At 33.6% G+C, this 25,809-nt stretch overlaps 5 protein-coding genes, 1 long non-coding RNA gene and 1 other non-coding gene across 11 annotated transcripts; 6 read left to right on the plus strand and 1 right to left on the minus strand.

Moving 5' to 3' along the window:
- The first annotated feature begins 3,600 nt into the window (after positions 1-3,600).
- LOC104752795 (putative disease resistance protein At1g61190) lies at positions 3,601-8,194 on the plus strand. 4 transcript variants are annotated; one of them, XM_087493021.1, is made up of 6 exons: positions 3,620-3,929; positions 4,064-4,207; positions 4,351-4,508; positions 4,681-4,775; positions 5,170-7,691; positions 7,932-8,194. In XM_087493021.1, exons 5-6 carry the CDS (start codon positions 6,450-6,452, stop codon positions 7,944-7,946), a joined length of 1,257 nt encoding a protein of 418 aa, XP_087349147.1. In that variant the 5' UTR covers positions 3,620-3,929; positions 4,064-4,207; positions 4,351-4,508; positions 4,681-4,775; positions 5,170-6,449; the 3' UTR covers positions 7,947-8,194. The 4 variants fall into 4 exon arrangements, with proteins under 4 accessions (XP_087349148.1, XP_087349147.1, XP_087349146.1 ...); XM_087493022.1 differs by having other exon boundaries at positions 3,601-3,929; positions 4,351-4,775; XM_087493020.1 differs by having other exon boundaries at positions 3,622-3,929; positions 4,681-7,691.
- On the plus strand, positions 3,652-3,814 carry LOC147926089 (U12 minor spliceosomal RNA). Its single transcript, XR_015585558.1, has one exon. It is a non-coding gene; the product is annotated as a U12 minor spliceosomal RNA (small nuclear RNA).
- LOC104752794 (syntaxin-124-like) lies at positions 8,184-9,519 on the plus strand. The gene is made up of 2 exons (XM_010475035.2): positions 8,184-8,919; positions 9,014-9,519. Exons 1-2 carry the CDS (start codon positions 8,441-8,443, stop codon positions 9,444-9,446), a joined length of 912 nt encoding a protein of 303 aa, XP_010473337.2. The 5' UTR covers positions 8,184-8,440; the 3' UTR covers positions 9,447-9,519.
- Positions 9,520-10,729: 1,210 nt separating this feature from the next.
- On the plus strand, positions 10,730-12,783 carry LOC104752796 (FBD-associated F-box protein At1g61320-like). The gene is made up of 3 exons (XM_019238565.2): positions 10,730-11,645; positions 12,040-12,207; positions 12,279-12,783. Exons 1-3 carry the CDS (start codon positions 10,761-10,763, stop codon positions 12,579-12,581), a joined length of 1,356 nt encoding a protein of 451 aa, XP_019094110.2. The 5' UTR covers positions 10,730-10,760; the 3' UTR covers positions 12,582-12,783.
- A 240-nt stretch (positions 12,784-13,023) lies between these two features.
- On the minus strand, positions 13,024-14,130 carry LOC147926090 (uncharacterized). Of its 2 annotated transcripts, none has more exons than XR_015585105.1 (2): positions 13,945-14,130; positions 13,024-13,594 (listed from the first exon to the last, which is right to left on the minus strand). It is a non-coding gene; the product is annotated as an uncharacterized LOC147926090 (long non-coding RNA). The 2 variants fall into 2 exon arrangements; XR_015585104.1 differs by having other exon boundaries at positions 13,024-13,610.
- Positions 14,131-15,364: 1,234 nt separating this feature from the next.
- LOC104752797 (F-box protein At1g61340-like) lies at positions 15,365-17,195 on the plus strand. Its single transcript, XM_010475039.3, has 4 exons — positions 15,365-15,684; positions 15,783-16,074; positions 16,514-16,588; positions 16,678-17,195. Exons 2-4 carry the CDS (start codon positions 15,793-15,795, stop codon positions 16,888-16,890), a joined length of 570 nt encoding a protein of 189 aa, XP_010473341.2. The 5' UTR covers positions 15,365-15,684; positions 15,783-15,792; the 3' UTR covers positions 16,891-17,195.
- A 4,269-nt stretch (positions 17,196-21,464) lies between these two features.
- On the plus strand, positions 21,465-23,666 carry LOC104752799 (uncharacterized). Its single transcript, XM_010475040.3, has one exon. It carries the CDS (start codon positions 21,782-21,784, stop codon positions 23,498-23,500), a length of 1,719 nt encoding a protein of 572 aa, XP_010473342.1. The 5' UTR covers positions 21,465-21,781; the 3' UTR covers positions 23,501-23,666.
- Positions 23,667-25,809: the final 2,143 nt, after the last annotated feature.

Below are 25,809 nucleotides of genomic sequence, written 5' to 3' on the forward strand. Positions count from 1 at the left end.
GATATTCATTACGATATCTTTATCCATTATAGGAAATTAGGAACGTAGATTCTGAATTCAAGTAGCGGCCACTTGACTGACCATCATAGGAACGTAGATTCTGGACTCGAGCTAGTAATGGCCACTTGATTTACCAGAAAAAAAAACAATACCAAAGGTCCAAAGCATCAGAGCCATTAATATTTTAAGTGAAATTGTTTTTTGTCTGTTCTTTGTTCTCATTTCCTATAGCAAAGGAATGGTTTTAGGCTTTTAGCAATAGTTACCTATACATTAATACAAATTTTAGATATTAATGTTGATTTGTAGGGTGATATTTCTTACGTAAGTTATTGAATTAGAATTAGTGATGGGCACATCACATATAACCAGATTAGTCTAGAGACTAGAGACCAATAAAGTGGTGTGTATTAGTGACATGAGTGTGGGGGCAAAGGATATAGTATTCAGTATTCACTTACTAAATACAGTATAAAATTAACCAACGCACTTGATTGAAGGGACTAAAAGTATTGTCGAGGTAAAGTGCAAATGTAGCTTATGGACTAAGTTTGCTTACATCATTTTTTTGATTTATTGAATTATTTTGACCATATAACGACTTATTATTATTTTATTTTTTTATTATTTAACTGATGATTACATCCAAATCTATCCAAATTTTTTTATTGAATTGTGAAATAGCCCAATAAATTGTTCATATACTATACAAAATTATTGTAATTCCAAAAAAAAAAAAAAAACTCATGGAGCGTATAACAACGTTCTATAGTTCTATTACGAATATTGAAGGTTCTGAAAATCGAATTTCGTATATTTGCAAACCACAAAAGTTCGAATATTTGGTAAATGAAAAGGAGCTTTCGAAAAGTATATTTTTGAGAAGAAAATATAATTACTATATTACATGTAACGGTCATATATTGGACCGTTATATGAGGAAAGGTTTTGACCCATTTGGGCCAGCCAGCACTTAGCAGCTGCAGCCCCACTGCTCGTGCTCGTGTCCAGCTGTAGTCCTCAGTGCTCCATCTCCAAAGTTAACTTCGCAAGTGGCGCCACTGCTTTCAGTTTTTTTCTTTTCTTTCTGATTGATATCTATTAGACTATTACCAATATTCACCAATTTCCTACAAATTAGAATACATTATGCAACGGAAAAAAAGAATGCATTATGCATGTTGAGAATATATGTATAAACATTATGCACGCAGTTTAAATATATATATTTTTTTTTAATTCAGTCAAGTGTCCTTGAAAGTGGCTTAAGCGGTTTCATGGAGAGTTTCTTACTTTTAAAGATTCTCCATTCAAATAATAATAAATTAGAAAAAGGGAGAAACTATTTTATATTTGAACTTTGGTGACATACCATTTTTTTCTATATCATTCAACAAGTAGTTTATTCACCAATACGTTTTTAATCAACTATTAGAAAAACGTGGAAAGTCCTGATTTATAAATTTATATATAGGTTTTTTATGTAAAAGTATGTATATTTTTGTGAATATTTCTTTTCGCACATCAAATGTATTGGATTTCAATTACTACAAGCCTTCACCTCACCTTACAATTTAATATCTCGAATTTTAACCTAATTAATAAATTTGGTTTTATAATTACAATTTTTGGTATTGCGGTTTTTTTTTCTTAATATTTCAAATACATTCGATTTTTGGTTTGGTATGGTTTGGTATCACGGTTCGTTTTTGTCTAGGCTTACTAATAGGCATTATTATCTACAAAGTTTTAGAAAAATGATTTAATTTAAGTTAACATGATTCTCAATCCACAATTTTGGAGTTCTTGTGTTTTTTTTAAGTGTCATGAAAATTGGAAAGTGCAAACGCGTGAAAAGTTTTACTATAACGCTCTTTGTTTTTTTTTTTTTTTTTTGCTTTTACTAATCCTATTTTCTGTCACCATAAAGTTTTTTTATTGGTTTAAATAATAAAATTGTTGGTCGGTCAACTAAATCAGCTAGAGACAGGGCTTTTTGCCATATATATGTTTTCTTTTCTTTCGTAATATAGTTAGAAAGAGTACGTACGTCTTACCAAGCTTAGTGATAACTCGCTTGTATGATAAATATTCTGATAGAGTATGAGGCGAAATTCCGTATTTTGGTTTTATACAATACTTCCTGTTCCAAGTATGTTCTCTAATGTGTCACAATAATTAACGACAAAAATGAAACGATCTTTGTTAGCACTCATGACTCATCTAGTAATCCACAAACTAAAATCTGTTAACCTAATATATAGTGCATGCATAACGCGCAACCTTATAAGATAAAATATTATAGACCCAATTGATGATAAAACCACAGCATAAAACTTGGGTTGGTTTTAGTCTGAAAAAGCTGCAAATGGTTGCTCCACAAAGCTCAGACATCACTGAATCAGAGAGTCTTCGCCTAGAAATTTCGTAGAAACCGCGAAAGAACAAAACGACAATGTTTATCAACTGTTTTCTACTGATGGGTAACCGTCATTTTCGTCCAACGGTATAGACTATAGAGTTAGACTGTGAGTTTCTTCAACCCCCGGGTTTCACTCACATTAACGCGCCAACCATTCGCGAGTTGAATTATTCAGAAGAACAAATCTTTACGTGTCGTTCAACAAGCCTCTGTCTTGGCGTCACGCGCTAGAGTCTGCGGATATGGATGGTGCCATCTAGTTCCGGTAATTTCTCGAGTATCACAACGGTTTTAAGGAGAATCTATATATGAAGATACGTTACTTGTGCACCGGCCAGAGCTTACAAGATACGACACGTGTTGCTTCAAAAGACGTTGAATAATATGGACGTCGTATATATGATCTTCTCGGTTCTTCTTTTTTTTTTTTTTTTTTGGTTCGAGTGAGGAGATAATGTGAATGGATAAAATAGGTATGTAAGGAGACAAAATATAATAAATGTTTGATACATACTAATCTTTCACTGTTTATATTATTTAAAAAATATTGAAGGAGATGATAAATTAATTAAGCAAAGCATACGACAATATATTCGGTAGATAGAATGACTTACCAACTAAATTTCCTAAACGTGTGTTTGGTATAGTCAAATACGCGTACGAGGTAGTTTAATCAGTACTTTAGTACTTCGCTCAAAAGTATGGCTTTTGTGTTATTGTAATTCATTTGATTCCAATATGTAAATAGATGCAAGATCTACGATTGTCATAGTCTAGGTGAGTTTGTGACAAGTGTTTACCACAAGACAAGTGCCCTGTAGACTAATTAGTGAGGTCACAAAAGTTTCATCGGATGTACTACAACCGTTTGATCGAAATGGTCTAAGTCACAAACGTTTGAAGGGAAACCACACAAGCGTAATGCAAAGTTGACTTGAACCACACAAGCGTCCGTCCCATAACAGTGTCCAGTCGAATCACAAAAGCCCATAAAGCTCGACAAACGATTTTGTTTATAGTTTGATATTTTTAAGGCTCCTTTGCTTCAATAAAAGTGGGCTTGTCTTTCAACATTGGGCCTATTTTTTCATACAAGGCTATAACAAGTTCAACTCTTGTGTAATAATAACTTAATATTAAGAGTATTTTTTGTCCCACATCGGAACCATAAGCTATCTAAGACCTAGCTAAGCTACTATAAGATAGTGATGGAGAACATCTGTAAAAACTTGCCTTAAACTAATGAGTAAGGAAAACAAAGCGGTCGGTGAGAACCGGTCGCAGCGCTAACGTAAAACATAAAAGTTGCGCAAGAATTTATGGAGGGGTTATAGGCTGGCCGATGTGTTGACGCTGCTTACTTTTGCAGAACTCACCTCGTGCGGGCCTCCCTACACCCATCCCCTAATCTTTTAGTTCCCTAACTTTTGAGCTACTGTGGATTCTAGAGTTTTCTCAGTTCTTGGATCTGTTCCCCGAATATTTGCAATTTTCGTCCTCGGAATTGGTAATTTATTGCAAAAACCGCCTCACTATTTTTTTTTTGCTTCTGACCCTCAACGATTTTGCTGTGAATTCTCTTAAAAAAAAATTGCAGGATTCAGAAAATAGTAAACATTATTAGGTTTATGGTTTTTGTAGGATCCATTTGGATTGTTGTTTCCACTGTGATCATGTTGATTTGGGGGTATGCACCAGATATGTTCTTACAGTCCATAGGCATTCGTTACTACCCAAACAGGGCCTTGGCGATGCCGCTGTCGTTAGTTTTGGGGTTTTATTTAGGTATCTCAACTTCATGTCTACTTCAATATGTTTCTTGAAATTGTAATGGCTAAGCTAGCAATGTTTTAAATCTTCGGAGGTTGGTTGTGGTGTGGTGATGACATTCTTTGGCTAATTTTTTGTTTTTGCTGGTTATGACAAAGATGAGTACAGCAGAGAAGTTGGAGATTTTGTTCATCTGATGAAAGAAAGAGGAAGACATGGCAATTGTTCAAATCTCTGATATTACAAGAGTTAACGTTTTTTTTTATGTTCGATTCAAGTCATGCCAAGTGATGGCCTTTGTTCAAATTTCATTGAGGTAAGTTAAACCAGGCTCTGGTTCAGAGAGAGATAGAGAGAGTGAGTAAATTGTGTATTATTTAGGGTATGTTACTTTTTCTTTAAGGATGTCTTTAATGGAAAATGAGATTGAAGGTTGCTGAGTTTAAGAATGTTGAGTCTGCTAAAGTCAGAATGTTATCTTATTGAAGGAGGAGCAACAGCTCTTGAAGAATCTACAAGATCTAACTGGCATTACGGTATCGGCCGAGTTAAGTTTGGAGCAAAAGTATTAGGAGATCAAAAGGTTGGCGAACTTAATCTCTAAGTCGTCGTATTGACGGGTTTCTTCAAATGCCCTTCCAGTCGTTACTTTGAAAAGTCATTAGATGTCAATATAATTGCCAGAAACTAATTTCTATGTACTCAATAGCTGACCAAAAGATAATAAGAATAAACAAAGTCCTCCAAATGGAAACCGAGTGGTCTGCAAATCAACGAATGTCTTTTTCTATCTTCTAACCATTCGTATGGGACCTAGATGTTATCTGTAATATTTTTCACCTAAAACACACTTGTTGAGCAGCTTTAGCTTCGTTGTTGCTTACTGAAAATTTCTCTCACCATGGGAAATATTGTGTCTTTCCAATGTTCTGGTGTTGAAGTACTGGATCGTATCATTGGATGTTTATGTGATAAAGGTTATATTCGAACCCTCAAGGAGAATCTTAGGGATCTGGAGAGGGAAATGGAAGATCTCAGAGCAATAAAAGATGAGGTGCAGAACAAGGTAGCGAGAGAAGAGGCATACAACCAACAAAAGCTTGAAGCTGTCCAGGTATGGCTTAACCGTGTCGATAGCATTGATATACAGTTCGAAAATGTGCTTAATACTAAGCTCGTTCAGCTTAAGAGGTTGTGTCTCTGTGGTTTATGTTCCAAAAATGTATGTTCGAGCTACAATTATGGGGAAATGGTATTCCTGTTGTTGGAAGATGTTAAGAGACTCAAATCAGAGGGTAAATTTGAAGTGGTGGCTGAGCCGGCTCCGAGATCTGTAGTTGAGGAGATGCCTACTCAGCCTACGATTGGTCATGAAGCAATGTTGCAAAAGGCATGGAATCGCCTTACGGAAGATGGAGTTAGAATTATGGGTCTGCACGGTATGGGAGGTGTTGGGAAAACTACCCTTTTCAAGAATATACACAATAAGTTTGCTGAAATAGCTGGGACGTTTGATGTTGTGATCTGGATCGTGGTGTCTCAAGGCGCAACGATTTCAAAGCTTCAAGAAGATATTGCAGCAAAACTACACCTTTGTGGTGACGAGTGGAAGAGCAAAAATGAAAGTGATAAGGCTTCTGATATACACAATGTTTTAAAGAGGAAGAGATTTGTTTTAATGCTGGATGACATATGGGAGGAGGTGGATTTAGAAGCCATTGGAATTCCGTTTCCAACCAGAGAAAATGGATGCAAAGTAGCATTCACCACTCGTTCTAGAGAGGTATGTGGGCGGATGGGGGATCATGACGCAATGGAAATCAAATGTTTGGAACGAGATGAAGCATGGGAGTTGTTTAAGAGCAAAGTCGGAGACAATACATTAAGATGAGATCCAGGCATTGTCAAGCTAGCAAGAAGGGTTGCTGATAAGTGTCGTGGTCTGCCTCTAGCGCTTAATGTCATTGGTAAGGCAATGGCATCTAAAACAACGGTACGAGAATGGGAGCATGCAATCGATGTTTTGACAAGATCTGCTGCAGAGTTTTCTTCTGACATGGAAAATAAAATTCTTCCAGTTCTGAAGTTCAGCTATGATAGCTTGGGGGATGAACAAATCCAGTCGTGTTTCTTATATTGTGCTCTGTTTCCAGAAGATGAAACGGTACATGTTGAGGATTTGATATAATTATGGATATGCGAGGGATTCCTTGGGGGATACCAAGTTATAAAAGAAGTGTATAATAAGGGTTATGCAATGCTTGGTACCCTTATCCGTGCAAATTTGCTGACAGAGTTTAGTACCGGATATGTTGTAATGCATGACGTGGTTCGCCAAATGGCTCTGAGGATTGCATCCGGTTTCGGGAAGCAGAAAGAGACATTTGTTGTGCAAGCAAACGTCGGATTAGTTGAAATACCAAAAGTCAAGGATTGGGGAGCTGTGAGAAGGACGTCATTAATGAAGAATAAGATTAAAGAGATTACATGCAGTTCCAAGTGTTCTGAACTTACAACTCTGTTCCTAAAAGAGAATCAGTTGAAGAATCTATCAGGTGAATTCATACGGTCTATGCAAAAGCTAGTTGTTTTGGATCTGTCAGGTAATGAAAACTTGAGTGAACTTCCAGAGCAGATATCAGAGCTGGTCTCCTTGCAGTATCTTGACTTGTCTTATACAAGTATAGAGAAACTGCCGGTTGGTCTCCAAGAGTTGAAAAAGCTAACTCACCTGATTTTACATGCTACAAGGAAACTTTGCAGTATCAGTGGGATATCAAGGTTGCTGAGTTTAAGAGTGTTGAGTCTGTTTGGATCTAATGTTCATGGAGATGTTAGTTTATTAAAGGAGCTGCAGCTCTTGGAGAAACTACAAGTTCTAATGATAACGGTATCGGCTGAGTTAAGTTTGGCGCATATATTATTAGGGGATCAAAGGTTAAGAAACTGCATAACTTATCTGGAGATTATCGATTTTCAAGAAAAGCCACTCGATTTATCATCCCTGGAGAGTATTGAGAATCTTTGTAAGCTATTCGTGACAAGTAGCCATGTCTCGGATATTAATAATAATCCGACAATTCATTTATGCTTTACCAACATCTCAACAGTGATAATAAGTGAGTGCCAAAGCATGAAGGATCTCACTTGGACATTGTTTGCTCCAAATCTTGTCTCCCTACACATTGAAGATTCAAGACAAGTGGAAGAAATAATAAACAAAGAGAAAGCAACAAAACTTACAGGTATTACCCCATTTCTGAAACTAGAATTCTTAGTTGTCAAAGATTTGTCGAAGCTGAAGAGTATCTACTGGAGTCCTCTCCCCTTTCCATTTTTGAGGCGCATAGTTGTATTGGATTGCCCAAAGCTGAGAAAGCTTCCCTTAAATGCTACAAGTGTCCCACAAGTTGATGAATTTAACATTGTAATGGAGGGAACTGAGCTTGAATGGGAGGACGAAGATACTAAAAATCGATTATTGCCTTCATTTAATCGGGTAATTTAATGATTACTCTTCTTCATTCTCTTATGCTTGTGTTATAAGTTTCTTGTTACTAGTGTTGATCGGGTAATCATTTCTTTTAATCAAACTGAGTTATTTTTATTTTTATTTTATCCTCTGCAAAAAAAAATATTTCTGCAAAAATGGATCGCATAATAGAATATGTTGCGCTTCTCAATTTCAATGCTTTCCACAAAAGTGTTACTAACACATTCTTTCATTTTTTTCCCACAGGATTCGGACTTTTAGGTCTAAAGATCCATTACTCAGGATTAGGAATCCACGCTTCTTCTACTTTCGATTGCTTTCTGTTGTTCATTTGGATTTAATGTTGAATCCCCTAAACCGTACCTAAGTCTCTGAATATACTAAATAGAGTGCTTTGTTTCCATAAATAGGGATGAGAGCTCGTTTGTGAGACTCATCCTAAAGAAGAGAGCTTTTGGAGGTTTTCATATCGGGCTAATTTGGTTTAATAGAAGTTCTGTCATTGGCTATTCTTGGATAGTTCCCAAAACTGGTCGTGTATCCTTTCTCCAAACAAAACAGAACGAACATTTCTAACAAAACTAGTTGCGAACCTCTTCCAAAATAGGAAAACAAAATCTTCCCCATCTTCTTCCTCGTACCCAAGCAGAGGATGATGATGATCTTCATCAAGATCATCGTCCCTTGAACCCAAAATAATATTTCAAATAGAACTTGTTTCTTGTATATAATTTTCTTAAAGCAAATAGAAAGAAATGAATGATTTATTCTCTAGTTCGTTCAAGAAGTACACGGACCTGAAGCAACAGGCCCAAATGGACGATATCAAGGCAGGTAAAGAGACGATGAACCTCGATAAGTTCTTCGAGGATGTCGAAAATGTCAAAGATGACATGAAAGGCGTAGAGACTCTTTACAAGAAGCTTCAAGATTCGAACGAGGAGTGCAAAACGGTACACAATGCCAACAAGGTGAAGGAACTCCGAGCAAAGATGGATGGAGATGTCTCTCAGGTCCTCAAGAGAGTCAAGATCATCAAACAAAAACTCGAGGCGCTTGAAAAGGCAAATGCTAATAGCCGTAATGTCCCTGGTTGTGGCCCTGGCTCTTCCACCGATAGGACCAGGACGTCTGTTGTTAGTGGACTAGGGAAAAAGCTTAAGGACTTGATGGATAGTTTTCAAGGTCCGCGCACACGGATGAACGCTGAGTATAAAGAAACCGTAGAACGCAGGTGAATATGATCTTTCTCCATTTAACCCCTAGCTTCTTGTACTTAAAATAGAAGTTTGGTGTGTTGACGTACCAAAACATTGGAATTGTTGCAGATATTTCACAATAACCGGAGAAAAGGCAGACGAACAAACGATTGAGAACTTGATTTCGAGCGGTGAAAGCGAGAATTTTCTCCAGAAAGCGATACAAGAACAAGGGAGAGGCCAAATATTAGACACCATATCAGAGATTCAAGAGAGACATGACGCGGTAAAAGAGATAGAGAAGAATCTTATAGAGCTTCACCAAGTGTTCTTAGACATGGCGGCTCTGGTTGAAGCACAAGGTCAGCAACTAAATGACATTGAAAGCCACGTGTCGAAGGCTAGCTCGTTCGTGAGAAGAGGGACAGACCAGCTTCAAGATGCAAGAGAGTACCAAAAGAGCTCAAGGAAATGGACTTGTTATGCCATTATTCTTTTCATCGTTGTTTTCGCTTTGCTTCTCATACCACTCTTACCTCATATTATGCTCTTGTTGAAGTGAGTTTTTGGATAGAATCTTGTCTATAATTATTTGTCTCATCTTAATTTCAATGGTAATTTTAGTTTTTTATACCTTTTTAAGAGCGGGCTATCTATTCTAAAATCTTTATTAATCTGAACAAAAAAAAGAAGAAATAAATCTTCATAAGTATTATTTGAAAATAAGCAAATTTTGTAGCGATTTGTGTATTTGAAGCGATTAGATGGGTTTTGAATTTCATAGTAAACTTGGAAAAAATGCTTATCAAATCCACGAAGTCAAATTTAACTTTGCAATAGAAATTTTATGCTATTTTCTAAATAATGTCATTAGAAGAAATTGAATGTCAAATTTATATAATTTCTTAGTTCAAATGACTAAGTAATCAAAATCATAAATTTTTTTTGACACATATTGACATCAAGTTAGTAATAAAACCTACGATATATGGAAAAACTTTTATATAGCTAACATGCAAACAATTTCTATAGAAAATATTAACATTATTGGTAAGAAATAGCTCTAAAATATTTCTGTATATATTAATTATCATAAGTAAGCGTATTGTTAAGTATCTTCTAAATATAAACCAGTCTTTTTTTCAAAAAAGTCAAATTTACAATGTATTAGTTCAAATTATAATCTGTCAAAATCATAATTTATTTTTTGACACATATTTGAATCAACTTAGTAATAAAACCTTTAATATATGGAAAAAAAATTTATATAGCTAAATGTAGACAATTTTTATAGAAAAATATTAATTGTATTGGTAAGAAATAGCTCTAAAATATATATGTATATATTTATTAATTAACATAAACACACACTATTAAGTTTCTTCTAAAGATAATCCAGTCTTTTTTATAAAAAGTCAAATTTCTAATTAATTAGCTCAAAATACAAAGTAACAAATTATTATCTGTCAAAATCATAATTTCTTTTGACACATATTGGAATCAAGTTAGTAATAAAATTAACAAAATATGGAAAAAGTTTTATACAGCTAACATGCAGACAATTTCTATACAAAATATTAATTTTATTGGCAAGAAATAGCTCTAAAGTTTTTTGTAAACATTAATTAATTAATATATAGAAATAAATATATTGTTAAGTTTCTTCTAAAAATAAACAAGTCTTTTTTGTAAAAGTCAAATTTATAATATGATAATTATTACATTTCTTAAATGACAAAAGGAAAGAAATCTAGAATTGACTAAAACAAAAGCAAATGATAATCAATATTTCTTTCCCATAATATAATCTATATATATCATATCTTCTTACTAGTGAAATCTCAAATCCATAGCTTCTACTTCTAAGATAAGAGAAATGGAAGGATCCTCAAATAAGATCACGAAACTTACTCAGTCAATTCCTGACGATCTGGTCGAGCACCTCATCTCCATGTATCTTCCAGTGCAATCTCTTTTACGAAATCGTACTCTGTCCAAAAGATTTGTGAATACAGCTATACAATCTCGTGACCTCGATTTCAGTGGAATATATTCTAAAAGACGTCGTAGTCAGTCAGAGGCTGTGAGCATCATCGAGAAAGTATTCAATGAATACAAAGGATCGGAGATTGACAAATTCGTTTTGGTTATCAATCATCTTGGTGTAGAAGATAAAGTCATCTCATGGATCAATACATGTCTTGGTAAAAACATCAAAGATATCGTCCTAGATTTCTCCAAATCCAAAAAAGTTATGGAGATCCCGATCAATTTCTCGGACTTGGAAAGTCTACAAGATTTGAAGCTGCGTTCATGTAAATTTGAGATACCTGACAATACTCCGAAAGGTTTAAGGCTCTTGAGGATGCTCTCACTTAGGCGGAGTGAGTTGAAGAAAGAGACGATAGTTGCAATTTTCAGCAACTGCTTCCACCTCGAGTCGTTGGAACTAACCGAATGTTGGATGGATGGTATGTTGAACATCCAGGCTCATAATCACAAGAAATTTCAGTCGCTTGTTTTGTCTTCTACGCGAGGGCTTTGGGACATCTATTTGGATGCACCCTCTTTAGAAATCTACAAATACAATGGATATGTCATTCCATTTAACTTTGTGAGAACAGATGCACTTAAAGACATAAACCTCCATTATAATCGGAACTTTAGTCCGACTTATTACGATTCAAGTTACTTGGTGGTTATTAACATGTGTTTCTTTACACACGTTTCTGTCCTCGCAACAACAACAATCTTTCTTGAGGTAAATTATATTCTTTCTCAATCTAATACGTATATCTTTTTCCTTTCAAGTTTATTATATTCGCACATTTATTAGATTCATAATTAGTTTTTGATATATTGATTTTGTATAATGAGATTTCCTTCACTACATAAGAAATACTTCAAAAGAGTCATAGTTTTATTATACTAATAGTCCATTTTGATTTGACATAAATATTCACTAAATCTTTAGATACTTATTTTTTTGTTACATGCATAACTCTTAAAGTGGTTGGAGTTTAGTATAATTTGTATATCTCTTTGGATGATCGATAGAGAATGTTCATCATATATAGATGACAATGCAATTTTCAAATATTTTTTGCCACCTCTGATTGTCCCTATTTTCTTTTGTTCATAATCATTATATGTAGGCTCTCACCTATAAACACGTAGGAGGAGGAAAACTCGAAAAGCTGCCTTTCAAGTTTGAGAACTTAACAAAATTGAAGATAACTTTTAAAGCTCCTACGTTTTGCACTCTTTTCGACATCGCTGAATTCCTCAAAGAATGCCCTAGACTCGAAGGAGTTGTGATCGATGTACCTCTCTTTTTTTCTCTCTCTCTATATATCTCTCACCCCCACCAATGAGCTGTGTTTAATATATGCAGATTCACAATTTCACCTTCGCACCTCATTTGCCTTTCTGGGAGACTGATCATAAGGATGAAATTCAGACTAACTCGAACAACAAGTACCTTTTGGGGTTTCTCAAGAAAGTCAAGATTTTCGGATATAAAGGCTACCCGCATGAGCTTGATATCATGGAGTTCTTTGCCAAAAATGCACCATGTCTAGTGAAGTTCAAGTTGGTGATATCTAAAAAAGAGAAGATCAATGCTTGCGTACCAGATTATGCAAGACTAAATTTCATTAATAGCATATTTCCTGGGATCAAAGTTACTAAAGCTTGAACTCAGGTTGTTCCGGAACAACTATGCCAAACTATCGTAAATCTTTTGATGTGTTTGAAACATCACAGCTCTCAAGATACAATTTGTTTTTTTTTTCTTTCTTCTGATCTTCTCTCTGATTTGAACTGGCTTTGTTTCTTTATTGTTTATCTTCTATTATGAATTCTTTCTTTTACTTAAGATTTGATTTTATTTGGGATTATTGGTGTTGTTGCTTTTAGACTAATATGCTAACATATTTTTATACTCATGCGCTAAAAAGTGTTGATCTATCTATTATTAAAGTTTATACTTTCGATTTAATGAAGTTAAAAAAAAAAGTTGCTGACGTTTGCTCTCACTCTGCCTGATTAAGAATACATTTGCATAATATTTTATAGATTATCTCATTTATGTATCTTTGAAACTGGATCGATACGATTACTGTGAGAGCTGTTCTCTATATAAACATATGTATCATAACTTTTTATTAATGTGAGAGCAATACGATTTTTTTGCATCATACTCTTAAAAACACGTTTCTTTGAAAGTGTTTGCTGAAAGCTGAGACATTATGCAAGTCTTCATCAAATGCAAAGTAAGGACTAAGGAATGGTGCAAAGGCGAGATTTTGGCGTAAGAAATGGACGTGGAAGGCATCTGGCTACATCATTGCCTCCCCTAAGTAAGGACAAGCTCTCCCCGTCCAAGTTCTTTTGTCCACTATTCAAATTCCCACAAAAATTCAGCAGATGCGGTATCTTTTGAGTGGAGGGTTATTGATGGAAAATCTTACAAAGGATACTCCTCTTACAAAACATGGGAGAAACTTAGGCCAAGGGACAAAACAAAAGATTGGACAATGGACACCTTTGGTCTAGTTTAAGGGACGTACCCCAAAACATGCATTCAGTATGTGGATCTCAACCTTGATAAGCTTCCAACAATGTGATGTCTTCTTGGGGTCTTCAAGTTTCTACAAGTTGCAACCTTTGCTCTGTCGCTATCGAGACCATATATCATTTGTTCATTGACTGTATCAAGACTGAGCTAATCAGAGAAGAAGAAGTAGTTGAGCTTAGAGAGAGAGAGAGAGTGAGTCATCAAGAGATAAGAAAAGTTTGTTATTTCTCATTAATGATCTCAATGTATAGTGTTAACTATATATATACAAGTATACTCTAAGCTAATTATAATCTGAGATACATTAACATGTATCTAACAAGTAGGAAACTGTAAGAACTGACTGAGATGATGACCAACAAAACATGTTGACACAAGAAAAAATCATAGATACGTGTTGTTGTAGTGGTCAAGAATCTCATTGTTAGGTTTGTTGAATCGAGCAATAAGAAAATCTCGTTAAGCTAAAGAAAAAACTGACCGTTGATTCAGAAATCGACACCTTCTGCCTCCTTGATAGCCGCACCACTAAGGTGGCTGAGCCGATCCGAGACGAGGGCGGGCCAATCTTTATCAGCGTCATCTGTAAACAGCAACGGTCGGTCTCGATCCCTAACAGAAAGCAGAGAAGATGAAGAACGAACAAAGCTCCCATCCATTGATTTGTGACAACGAAAGAAGAATGATACTTTAATATTGCCCAATAGGGAGCTCATGGATCAATAATGTCGTTTAGGCCCATTAAAGCCCACAAAAAAAATCCATTTCATTGTAGACACCGATCATTAAATCCAATAGTTAAGAGTATATATTAAGAAGATCAGAACCAGTAGTTAAATCAAGAAATACATTGGATGTTTTTATAAACCGGAAAAGTATATAGTAACCGGAAAATGTGTATGTTTCTATATCATTTTAATATGGTATAGTGTTTATATATTTAATTGTTGATTACAATTATTTTAATAGAAAAAGTTGACCAACAATATAATTTTGACAAATTCTTAAAATTTTCAAATTAAGATATTCTAATTATATACAAAAATAAATTCCTTACTTAAAGAGATGTACTGATAATTAGTTAACTCAACTAATGGCATGCATACTTGTTGCCTGTTGAATAAGATTGAGGGATAAGGTAGATATATTAATATATATATGGACCTTGATTAACTCAATAAATAACATAACAGACTAGATTGCATATACCCAAACTAGACACAATCAATATCTATATAATATACTATTTTAGCATAAATAAAGCATTGACATTAAATTGTCCAATCAGTTATTTGCCAATTCAGATATTTCAATAGTTTGAAATAGTAAAAACTTCTTATACTAAAAGAGATGTACATAGAACTAATTAATATGTTAGATAAATTCATAACAAATGGCATGTATATCATGTTTTCAATAAGATTTTGAAACACAACAATAGAAAAATATAACAATAATGCAATCATATCTTTGGATCTTGATAATGCAATAACTAAATTGCATAAATAAAAGGATCCCCAGAAATATATAAATAAAAATGATCTATGAGATTAACATGAAGAGTAATCAATAATAATTAAATTAAAAAAAAAAACAAAAACTTATTCATCCTAATCTTTTGGTCGGTGATAACTTAAAAGAGTGTTGTGTTGTCTCGTGTGTCAGAGACTCCAAAGATTTTTTCTTGTTTATGCTTTTCGGGAATCCTAAGAAAAACAAAACCGTGTGAGACCGTCGACGAGTAAAGTAAAAACCGTCAAACGAACAACTTGTCGCCACGTCATCCCTTGAACCACCCACGTTGGTTCCTTCTCCGGCTCAGAGTACGCCACGTGTCCTTTCCCAACGGCTAGTTTCCTTTCTTTTATTTTTTTTTTGTTAAGCCGTCTTTTGCTTACCAGGGGCAGGGAGGGAGAATAACGAAATTTAAAAAATTTTAAGATATTTTTTTTTGTGCTGTGAGGAAATTTCCAGTGTTTTCTACTTTACTCGTTTTTATAATAAAAAAAACAAAATAAACTTAAAAAGAAAAATCAAAATTAATAATTTATCTACTATAAGTAGAGAGAAAGTATAGTAATTCATCTTCTTTAGTCATAAATTTAAAATCATAACATAAAAACAGAAAAATTACTCATTTTTCTCTCAGCTTTTTTGTTCATTTCGCGCAAAGACTTACATATCAAACAAATCTTTTGGTGATAATCTCATTAACTTATAGGTTTGTCTCCTGCTTCATCAAATCCTCTGTTTCTTTTTACAGAGTCTCTGAAATTTTTGTAAAGATCTGATTTTTTTTTGTGCTTTTTGGTGATACAGATCGACGAAAATGGCATTGGGGAAGAAGAGAGTCGTAGCCCAGAAATCGAATTTGAAACATCGTCGAGATGTGGGTGATGGAGGGTTAGGGTTAGAGTTAGAGTTCGTACAGTACAAGAGAGGATTTGGGAGAAAGAGGATTCTGATATCGTCAGGTGATGATGAGATTGTTGGGGATTCGGTTTTTAACTCACCTGTTGGGGAAAGCTCGTCTAAGAAGCTCTGTGATAAAGCTTCTTCTGTTGGAGATTGTCAAAGTCGAGAACTTGAAGATCTTCCACAAGATATTCTGGTTCATTTCTTCACTTAACTCCTTTTAAAATCTCTTTCTGGTTTCTGGGTTTTGTTCATTAGTTGAGATTTCTTGTTAATTTGTCAAGTTTGAATCAGATTTGAGCTAAAAGTTAGAACCTTTTTTTGTTCTGTCTCTGAGATTCAAAATCTTATTTAAAATGAGAAAGAGTTTTCGATTTTTTTTTTGATTTGACTCATTTTTATCCGTTTTTGATTTCTGGGTTCTGTTAATTAGTTGAGATTCAATGTTAATTTACGGATTATTAATCAGATTTAGCTGAAATTTCATTTCTTTTTCTTGATTTGAGATTTAAAATCGTAAACTCGTATTTATCCTTCTCTGTTTTCTGGGTTTGTTCATTCAGTTGAAACATTTTTGTTCGTAGAGATTCGGAAAGACATTTTTATTGATAGACCATATGGGTTGTTGTTTACAGGTGAGGATTATATGTGGGGTTGAGCATGAAGACTTGAAACAATTGTTTCAGGTTTCAAAGACAATCAAAGAAGCTGTAAGTTATAATATAGCCATCATTGGTTGATTTTGACTGTCCGTTATTAGTTGATATTGGATCTGATAGCTCATTATTTGTGTTTACAGACATCAATCGCAAAGGAGTTACATTTCGCGTATAGTACACCTCGAAAAACCTCGTCTTTCCACCATGGTGGATTCGGTTGGGACAAACCGTTTGATGCAGATAATGATGAAGAGATTGAAGCTCCAGGAGCTCCACTGCAGAAAAGGTACCGCCTTTCCCGGATTAACCGTAACGAGGACGATTCTGGAGTCTCGGTGGCTCTGTTCAACTGAGTCAAACAACTGTGTTTGAGGGTTATACTATCAAACTTTGTTTCTTCAAGATCCTTAATTGAAGAAGAGGGTTTTAAGTTATGTTTTTTTTTGGTTCTTTTGGTTTGGATAGGTCTGTGTAAATTGTTGTTAGATACAAAAAGAAAGATAGGGTTTTGGAAAGGCTTAGCTTGTTTAGAAAGGTCACAAGAAACTCTTTGGGAGGAGGGTTCTAAATCTTTTTGTATGTTTTTGTGCAGTGTGAATATAGAGTTTATTTGGTCTTTACAATGTGAATTTATAATAAGAAATGAATATTTGTGTCATTTATATTTTTAGTCTCTTGGTTACATTTCAAAGTGTTTATTAATTGATTACACATTACACCCCTAAAACCAGCAAATGTCATCATTCTAGAGGCCGAAGAATCATACCATTTGGGCATAAATGATGTATTGGGCCGAAGCCCTACTTCATATTCTTTTTTCCTTTTTCTTTCATAAACAAATACAAATGTAACTAGGGGGTCTAGGAACCTGTTATTTGATTTATTTTGTAAGATTTTGCACGAGATGTACCCTCCAATTCAAGGAGGAACTCGTCAATTTTCAATTTTGTATGTGTTGACTAGCATGTATCGCATTAAAATCATAAAAACCCAAGACAAATCGAGTTAAAATTTCACACATAATAAGAACATACAACCATGTGCTTAAAGAGAGTATTCGGTGTGATCTTAGACAATGGAAGTGGAGTCTGGATATTAAATTTTTCTTTTCGCCAACGAAAAACATATGTTAAAGTTGGGATATTAAATTTTGACATTATTAAATACTTAAACTTAATTTTGTATGACTCATGCAATCTAAAATTTTGCAACCTAAATCTATATATGACTATATAACTACGTCAAAATTAAGTTTAGATGATATACTGACCTATGTGTGTGATTGTAAACCATTATGTCTTATCCAGCAAAAACTATATTCATTATATTGTATGTTCAATGTCGCAAGATAGTACCAAATAAATAAATAAAATGTTTGTCCTTTGTAGGAGCAAAACCACATGTCAAAAGATATTTTTAGCTAGCTACTAAAAGGACTCTATAACCAGATGTTATCACAAAATTTGACAAAAATGTTTATCAAACTAGTATAGTTTACAACTTAGCTCTAACGTAATAATTTATGTTCATCTATATTTTTGGCTTTATAAAAAAAAAATCAAACTTACTGTATAATTACCATAATTATACAGTAATCATTACCATAAGATTTATTTTTCTCATTCACAAAATTGTTTCAAAGTCTTAGGAATCCCAACCCTAACTAAGATGAGATTGAGATCATCCGTTCGCTATTACCTAATCTTGAGTTAAAAATCTATTGATTTATAACAAAATTTTGTTTTCAGATAAACAACATTGCATCATCTTCAACTCAATCAGTCAAATCTATTTACCAAATCAATTGTTTGAATATTAAAAAGTGGATCAGAATGCATAAATAGATTAATACAAATATGGTTAGTTGAAGTTTATATGTGTTGAAGCTTAAGACAACGCTTCTCCTTTGGTTGTTATCAAGCCCTATTAGCCTAGCTTGGACCAAAGATGACTCCCATGTGGACCTTTTTATGTCGTCCCACTAAATTACACAACAAGTCTTCGTCAAGCGATCTCAAGTTATAATCACTTTTGGTTCACGAGTTTATAAATAATTACTATTTCTTTTTCTGACTCATATAATCTTCAATTATTCTAACAGTTACAATTATCTCATCCGAAAAAGTCAGTAAAAGATAAAAGTTTTGTTTCATCAAGTGAATTCTCTAATCTCTATTGCACAGAACAAAATATGTCTTCACGGGATCTCTGTTTCCTCGATATTATCGTCGTAAGAATATTTACGATTTGATAGTCTTCATGCTTGTGTTTCTCTTGTTAGAAAAATAACAATTTTCGGTTTATAAAAAAAAAAAAAAATATATATATATATATATATAACAATTTTCTTGTCAGTCACAACTTCTTTGCAGGTTATAAATGTAAATTTTACGTAGAGTGTGTTTTTGATTAAAAAAAAAAAAGCTTTTAACAAACAAATTAATATTTTTACAGAAAAAAACGAAAAATATATAACCACCAAAAAAGTCAAATTTACTCCCACAAAACATATTGAGTGAAAAGTAGATTAACTCGATATAATTATATATGCTTGGGTCTTGAAACTAATAATAATATTTTGTTTATTAGTTTCGATCTAACTATTATCACTTGATGATATAAAGTACCAAAGGTTAGTGTTTTATATATATTATATTTTCCGATTGACAAAAACAAAATAGATTAGCTTTTTGTTATTGAATAATAATTAGATATTCTGATTATTATATTTTTCGTGGAAACTACGGAATATGTTGTAATGCGCTTGCACATATGAATGAATATATCTCCCTTCTCAACTACTCAAACGTCGATATCATGGTTCACTTTCTTTGCTTGTTTTTTGTCTTTCCACACCTAACTTTTGTTTTGTTTTTGGCATTACACCACATGTTTCTAATTACGGCTCTTTAATTGCATAATCTACAGTGTGAAAAACTACACTAATTAGTGCCTCTTGTTTTCTATCTATTAAAAAAATGTAATTATTATTAATTTCGCATATTCTTGCTCAAAATACAAAATACTATCTATCTTAGTAATTTAATATACAAATTTGTAGCTTCTTGATCCAAATAACTTCACATATTTTTATGTAGGTAGCTGAAACGTCTATCTTCGAACATACAGTATCAAATTTAAAACGACTATGAAAATGCGAAAAATTCCAATGTCGTATGTGTGTAGCAGTTTAGGTGTTGTTTCAATCTACGAGTCGCATTAAATTTTAAAACACAGAAAGTCAATAAAATTTCATGTGATGGCATTAATGAAGATAACTATTATCAATAGTCAAAATTCGTTCGTCTTCGATAGATGGTACATATCGGATCGAAGTCAGTTAATACAGAGACAAACACACATTGACACATACACACATGGATGGTACCAAACAAAGTAGTATAACCTAAGATATGTGTGTGCTTTTGTAAAAGAAAAGGTTGAGCAAAAGAATAAAACCAAATTTGAAAGTTTTATTTACATGGAGAAGTTCATCCATATATGAAATACGATATAAAATTGGAATCATGTGAGAGGTAGCCAATCCTTTTGCTTTACATTCAATTTTGCCATTTTTTTTTGGCTCTTCATGTTTCGTCACGGACCATCTTTTGTTTTCCTTTAATATACACATACGTTGAGTCGATGATGACCTGTTGTTATACATGTATATTATTAAGTTCAACTGTTTGACATTTATAGTCTTTTACACATATCATATACGTATATCCCGTAATTTAATACCAAAGTAGATGAATGAAAAAGCTTGTACATCTTATTCAATTTAATGAGTATTTATCCCCGTGTTTAAGGAGAATATAGCCATATAGTTACGTATTTGAGCCAGGTACATAAAACTATACAATTTGAATTACTTTTAGTTTTTTTTCTTCTACGTATTTTATACAGAAGAAAGAAAAATTAGAGATAAAATAATTATTTAAATAAGTAATTATGACATTTTTAAACAGTAATTATAATTATATTCCATAAATAACTCAAGTCCTTGCGATTTTTTATTTTCTCTGGTAAAGTTACTCTTGCAATTGACAATAATTTACTACATCATTTTTTTCTTACAGTAATAAGAACTTGCATTTTTTTATGTCTATTATAATGAAGTTATATTTGTATTAATAAGTGTACTGTGTACCAGCTTCACCGTCCATAACTATTTCTAATTCCGGGTTTCTCGTGTTCGTGCAGATATTGGGTTGGTCCTTTAGAGTTAAGCTTCTGACTAATATTATGAAAATAAAAAACTATATAATAATGATGAATTGTAATATGAGTGATGAGTGATTCTTAAGTTGTCTTCTTCTTGTAATTTTGTCACGTAAAACAAGTATAATAGTTAAAACCCAAAAACTCTTCAGAAAGTTCATAACATTTGTAATCCAACCATCCAAAAAAGAAGAATACACACACACACACACATATAATTGTTCTCTGAAAATTTTTAAGAGAGTTTGATTGGTTCAAAACGTAAACAATGCAAATAAATGGGTAAATAGTTTTAAAATATAATTAAACAATTTATATAGCGGCTGAAAATAAGTTCGTTTACGGGATATTTTTTATTGATATTGAATACGAAAATATATATATTTATAAAAATTACCCAAGTAAAAATAAAACATTATAAAAACAGCGTTTATATAAAGCATTATAAAATGTCATAAAATTATACTACCACTATTTTCTTAAGTGTTGTTATAAGCTCTTTCTAATTGCAATTATTCGCACCAATTTTTTTTTTGAAATAAACAGAACCTTTTTTTTTGTGGAAAGAATAATAGGAAAAGAAGAAACGACAAATGTAAAATTGGAAAAATAAAAGAGAAAAAACAAAAAAAGAAAGAATCGAATTCTCGTGCTAGTCACCAAAACCATTTTAAAGAAGAACTTACCTTTCCCAAATACGCTTTTTCGTCTAACCCCCTCCCAAAAAAACAACAAAATGACCATAATACCCTCAACTTCATCTTCCTCGACATGTCACTACTACTGCCTCCAACCCCACCGAGAACGCCAGCTCCGTCAAATATTTTACCAAACTCTCTCTCTTTCTCTCTCTCTTCCTCCTCTCTCCTCAAAACCCATTACCCATTACTGATAACCCAACGAGATTACCTGTGAAAGTCTTCATCTTCATCATCCAAATCCCTCGCTCTCTCACCATGGCTTAAAACAACTCCGAGAAGAAGAAGAACAAGAAGAAAGGAGAAGACTTTATCAACCAAAATGGGAGAAGAAACAAGTGAGGAGTCAAAAGCAAGCATAGAGAAAGCAATCGAAGCAATCTCTTCATTGATTTCACTTTCTCACTCAATCAAATCTTTCAACATCAAATGGCAACTCATAAGAACAAAGCTCGAAGAGCTTTACTCTGGTCTCGCTGCTCTATCAAATCTCAATTCCGGATTCGACCCATCTCTCTCTATCTTAATCTCAGCTATTCTAATCTCTCTCAAAGACACTTACGATCTCGCTACTCGTTGCGTCAACGTTTCCTACAGTGGGAAGCTTCTGATGCAGAGTGATTTAGATGTCATGGCTGGGAAGTTCGATCGGCATACAAGGAACCTTTCTCGGATTTACTCAGCTGGGATTCTAAGTCATGGCTTCGCGATCGTTGTGTCTAAGCCTAATGGTAACGCTTGTAAAGATGATATGAGGTTTTACATTAGGGATTTGTTAACGAGGATGAAGATTGGGGATCTGGAGATGAAGAAACAAGCTTTGGTTAAGCTTAACGAAGCTATGGAAGAAGATGATAGATATGTTAAGATTGTGACTGAGATTAGTGATATGGTTAGTAGCCTTGTTGGGTTTCTTGATTCTGAGATGGGGATTCAAGAAGAGTCTGCCAAAGCTGTGTTTTTTATTTCTGGGTTTGGATCTTATAGGGGTGTTTTGATCAGATCGGGTGTGATTGGTCCTTTGGTTAGGGTTCTTGAGAATGGGAATGGTGTTGCTAGAGAAGCGTCTGCAAGGTGTTTGATGAAATTAACGGAGAATTCTGAGAATGCTTGGTCTGTCTCTGCTCATGGAGGTGTCTCTGCATTGTTAAAGATATGTTCTTGCAGCGAGTTTGGTGGTGAATTGGTCGGTGCTTCGTGTGGAGTGTTGAGAAATCTCGTTGGTGTTGAAGAGATCAAGAGGTATATGACTGAAGAAGATGATACTGTTGCTACTTTCATCAAGCTTATTGGATCCAAGGAAGAGATCGTTCAGGTAAATTCTATTGATCTTTTGTTAAGTATGTGTTGTAAAGACGAACAAACCCGTGAGATCTTGGTTAGAGAAGGAGGAATTCAGGAGCTAGTGAGTGTGTTGTCAGATCCAAATTCGTTGTCTTCTTCGAAATCTAAGGAGGTGGCATTAAGGGCTATTGATAACTTATGTTTTGGATCTGCTGGTTGTTTGAATGCATTAATGAGTTGCAAGTTCTTGGATCATTTGCTAAATCTGTTACGAAATGGTGAAATCTCTGTTCAAGAATCAGCCTTGAAGGTCACATCTAGGCTATGTAGTTTGCAAGAAGAGGTTAAGAGGATAATGGGAGACGCTGGTTTTATGCCAGAGCTAGTTAAATTTCTTGACGCCAAATCTTTAGATGTAAGAGAAATGGCGAGCGTTGCGCTCTACTGTTTGATCTCGGTTCCAAGGAACAGGAAGAAGTTTGCACAAGACGACTTTAACATTAGCCACATTCTTCAGTTACTAGACCATGAAGATGGGAGCAATGTGAGCAGCGATTCGGGTAACACGAAGTTTTTGATATCGATTTTGATGTCTTTAACGAGCTGTAATAGCGCGAGAAGAAAGATTGCGACTTCAGGGTATTTGAAAAGCATTGAGAAGTTAGCAGAAACTGAAGGTTCAGATGCTAAGAAACTTGTGAAGAAGCTATCTATGAACAGATTCCGCAGCATACTCAGTGGTATTTGGCATACCTAATCTTTTTTTTTGTTTTTTCTTATAGTTTTTGTGAATTTTTCTTGAGTGTATATGTTTTACAAAGGTGTTTTTGTTAGTTCTCTTCCAACTAATCCCAATTCCAATCCCATGTGACCCCCAAATTCGACTACACGAATATTAATATAGCTTTAGAACATTTCTTTTTCTTGGTTCTTTTTTCTTTTCTTTATATTGTTCTCTCTTTTGATTTAGTGAAATGCAAACAAAAAGAGGTTTTTTTCTTTTCTTTTCAGTGGGTATCTTAAAAAAAAGTGTACTTTATAATTCTTTTTAACTAAAGAGATTCTTCTTAGAAGCTGCAATGTTTTGCACCTTTAGTATATATTTCTCAATAAAATTGCTATAAACATAAGTGATTTTAATGATTATATTAAAGATTGATCCTTTACAGATTAAAGTCAAACTTGAATGGCAAAACTTCTAAATTAGATTATAAGACATACATTAAGATCCAAAGCTTAGGGATTTGATTAGAAAAATGGAAACGAAATATGGGGAATATAGTTTTGTATAAATGCATGTATTCTTGGAAGTATATGGGAAAATGGGGAGGCACATGGAATCAAGTGATAAAGAAGCATGTGAGGTTGTATAGAGATAGAGTGATATCTTCCATCTACCACAATTTAATTATATGGAGAGAGATAAGTGAGAGTGATGGATCAAATGAGAATTAAAAATTGTGTCTTCTTGTTACACAAACTTTTAGTGTTGTGAGTAAGATTTTGGGGGCCATGTGCGTTTGGTGACAAACAAATATGCTTGTGCTAACTCTAGTTTGGCTAAGGACAGCTTCGTAACTCCTAGAAACGATCGTCCAAAACAGCGGTGGCCGGTTCTGTTTATAGTGTTAGTGTAGTCAATTTATTAATTTGGAAAAAGTGGGAAAGTTCTTCAGTTTGGTTTGGGAAATTAATTACTTTGATACAACCAAACTGGTATATCATTTTCTTTTCTCTTAAAATTTGTTGCTCAATATCTGGGTTATGTTGGCTTTAGTTTGTTTGGTTAATTTTTAATGGGTTTGATTTATTGTCAACTAGTTCAGTTTTCAATGTTGGTCAGATTTGGTGTAGTTCCATTTAGATAAACTTTTCAGACACCTCATGATTTTCTATCATACTATCAACAATTTTTTTTTTTTTTAGGTTTTATTGCAACAGTAACTTAAAATAATTTATTAGTATGACTCAACAAAAAAAAATCCTCAAGTTGCAAAAGAAAAGCCGTTTACTTACATTTTTTTAAAAAATATTTGGTACTTTTAACTTTTCACCATCTGAAGCTCTGTTACATAGACGACAATAGACAATTGGACAAGCTCTTTTGGTGTACGAGTTTGAAAAGGATTTCGTCTGCTTTTGTGCAACCAGTCATATTTAGAACTTATCCTTCGTCATCAAATAACGTCAAATCTGTTAAAAGAAGAAGACAAATCCATGGACCAGTTTCTTCTTGTGTGTGTGTGTTTGGTCAAAACCTTCTCTTCTGTTTTGGAGTTTTGTTTTATTGGCAATATGGCAATTTTTCATCTTTCATTTGTCAAATTAACATTTTTAAAAAGTAATAGGAGGGTAAATATAAAATTCACAGTTTAAATCCAATTAACATCCTTGATATTTTCCAATATGTTAAATAATACATGCCATTCCTTGTGGAAGAATCAGATTAGAACATGAACATTCAGTTTGATTTTACATATTGGAAAATATCAAGGATGTTAATTGGATTTAAACTGTGAATTTTATATTTACCCTCCTATTACTTTTTAAAAATGTTAGTTTGAACATTCAGTTTGAATCAGATTAGAACATGAACATTATGTTTGATAAAATGCATTCGGTGATACAGTTTGATTTTTCAAAATTAATAGCAACCTCCACAAACTAAGGCAGTTTTGAGTTTTCAAAATTTGTTCACACGAGTTATTAATCCACGTTCACAATTAAACCATCTCAAAAACACATATATATTCTATGTAACCATTATTAACTCAGTTTATCTCTATTTGTTTTCAACTTCTCGCTCTCAATTAGTCTCTGGTTTTCATCGATTCCACAAGCTAGATAAATTAGAAAAATCACATTCGTCTATTTGGTTTCACGAGGTTTCTTTGGCTCCGATTCATGGTATTATTTCATTATTTTAAAAAATTTATATGTTCCATATATATATATATATATATATATATTCTGTTTTTAGAATGAGTTCATACTAAACATGGTCGAAATGGTGTGCAGATCAACTAGAAAGCATATCAAAGTAATTTTAAGTTTTGACGATAACGA

This window comes from Camelina sativa, chromosome 16 (assembly GCF_030686135.1).
Source record: "Camelina sativa cultivar CO46 ecotype springtype chromosome 16, ASM3068613v1".
NCBI lineage: Eukaryota > Viridiplantae > Streptophyta > Magnoliopsida > Brassicales > Brassicaceae > Camelina > Camelina sativa.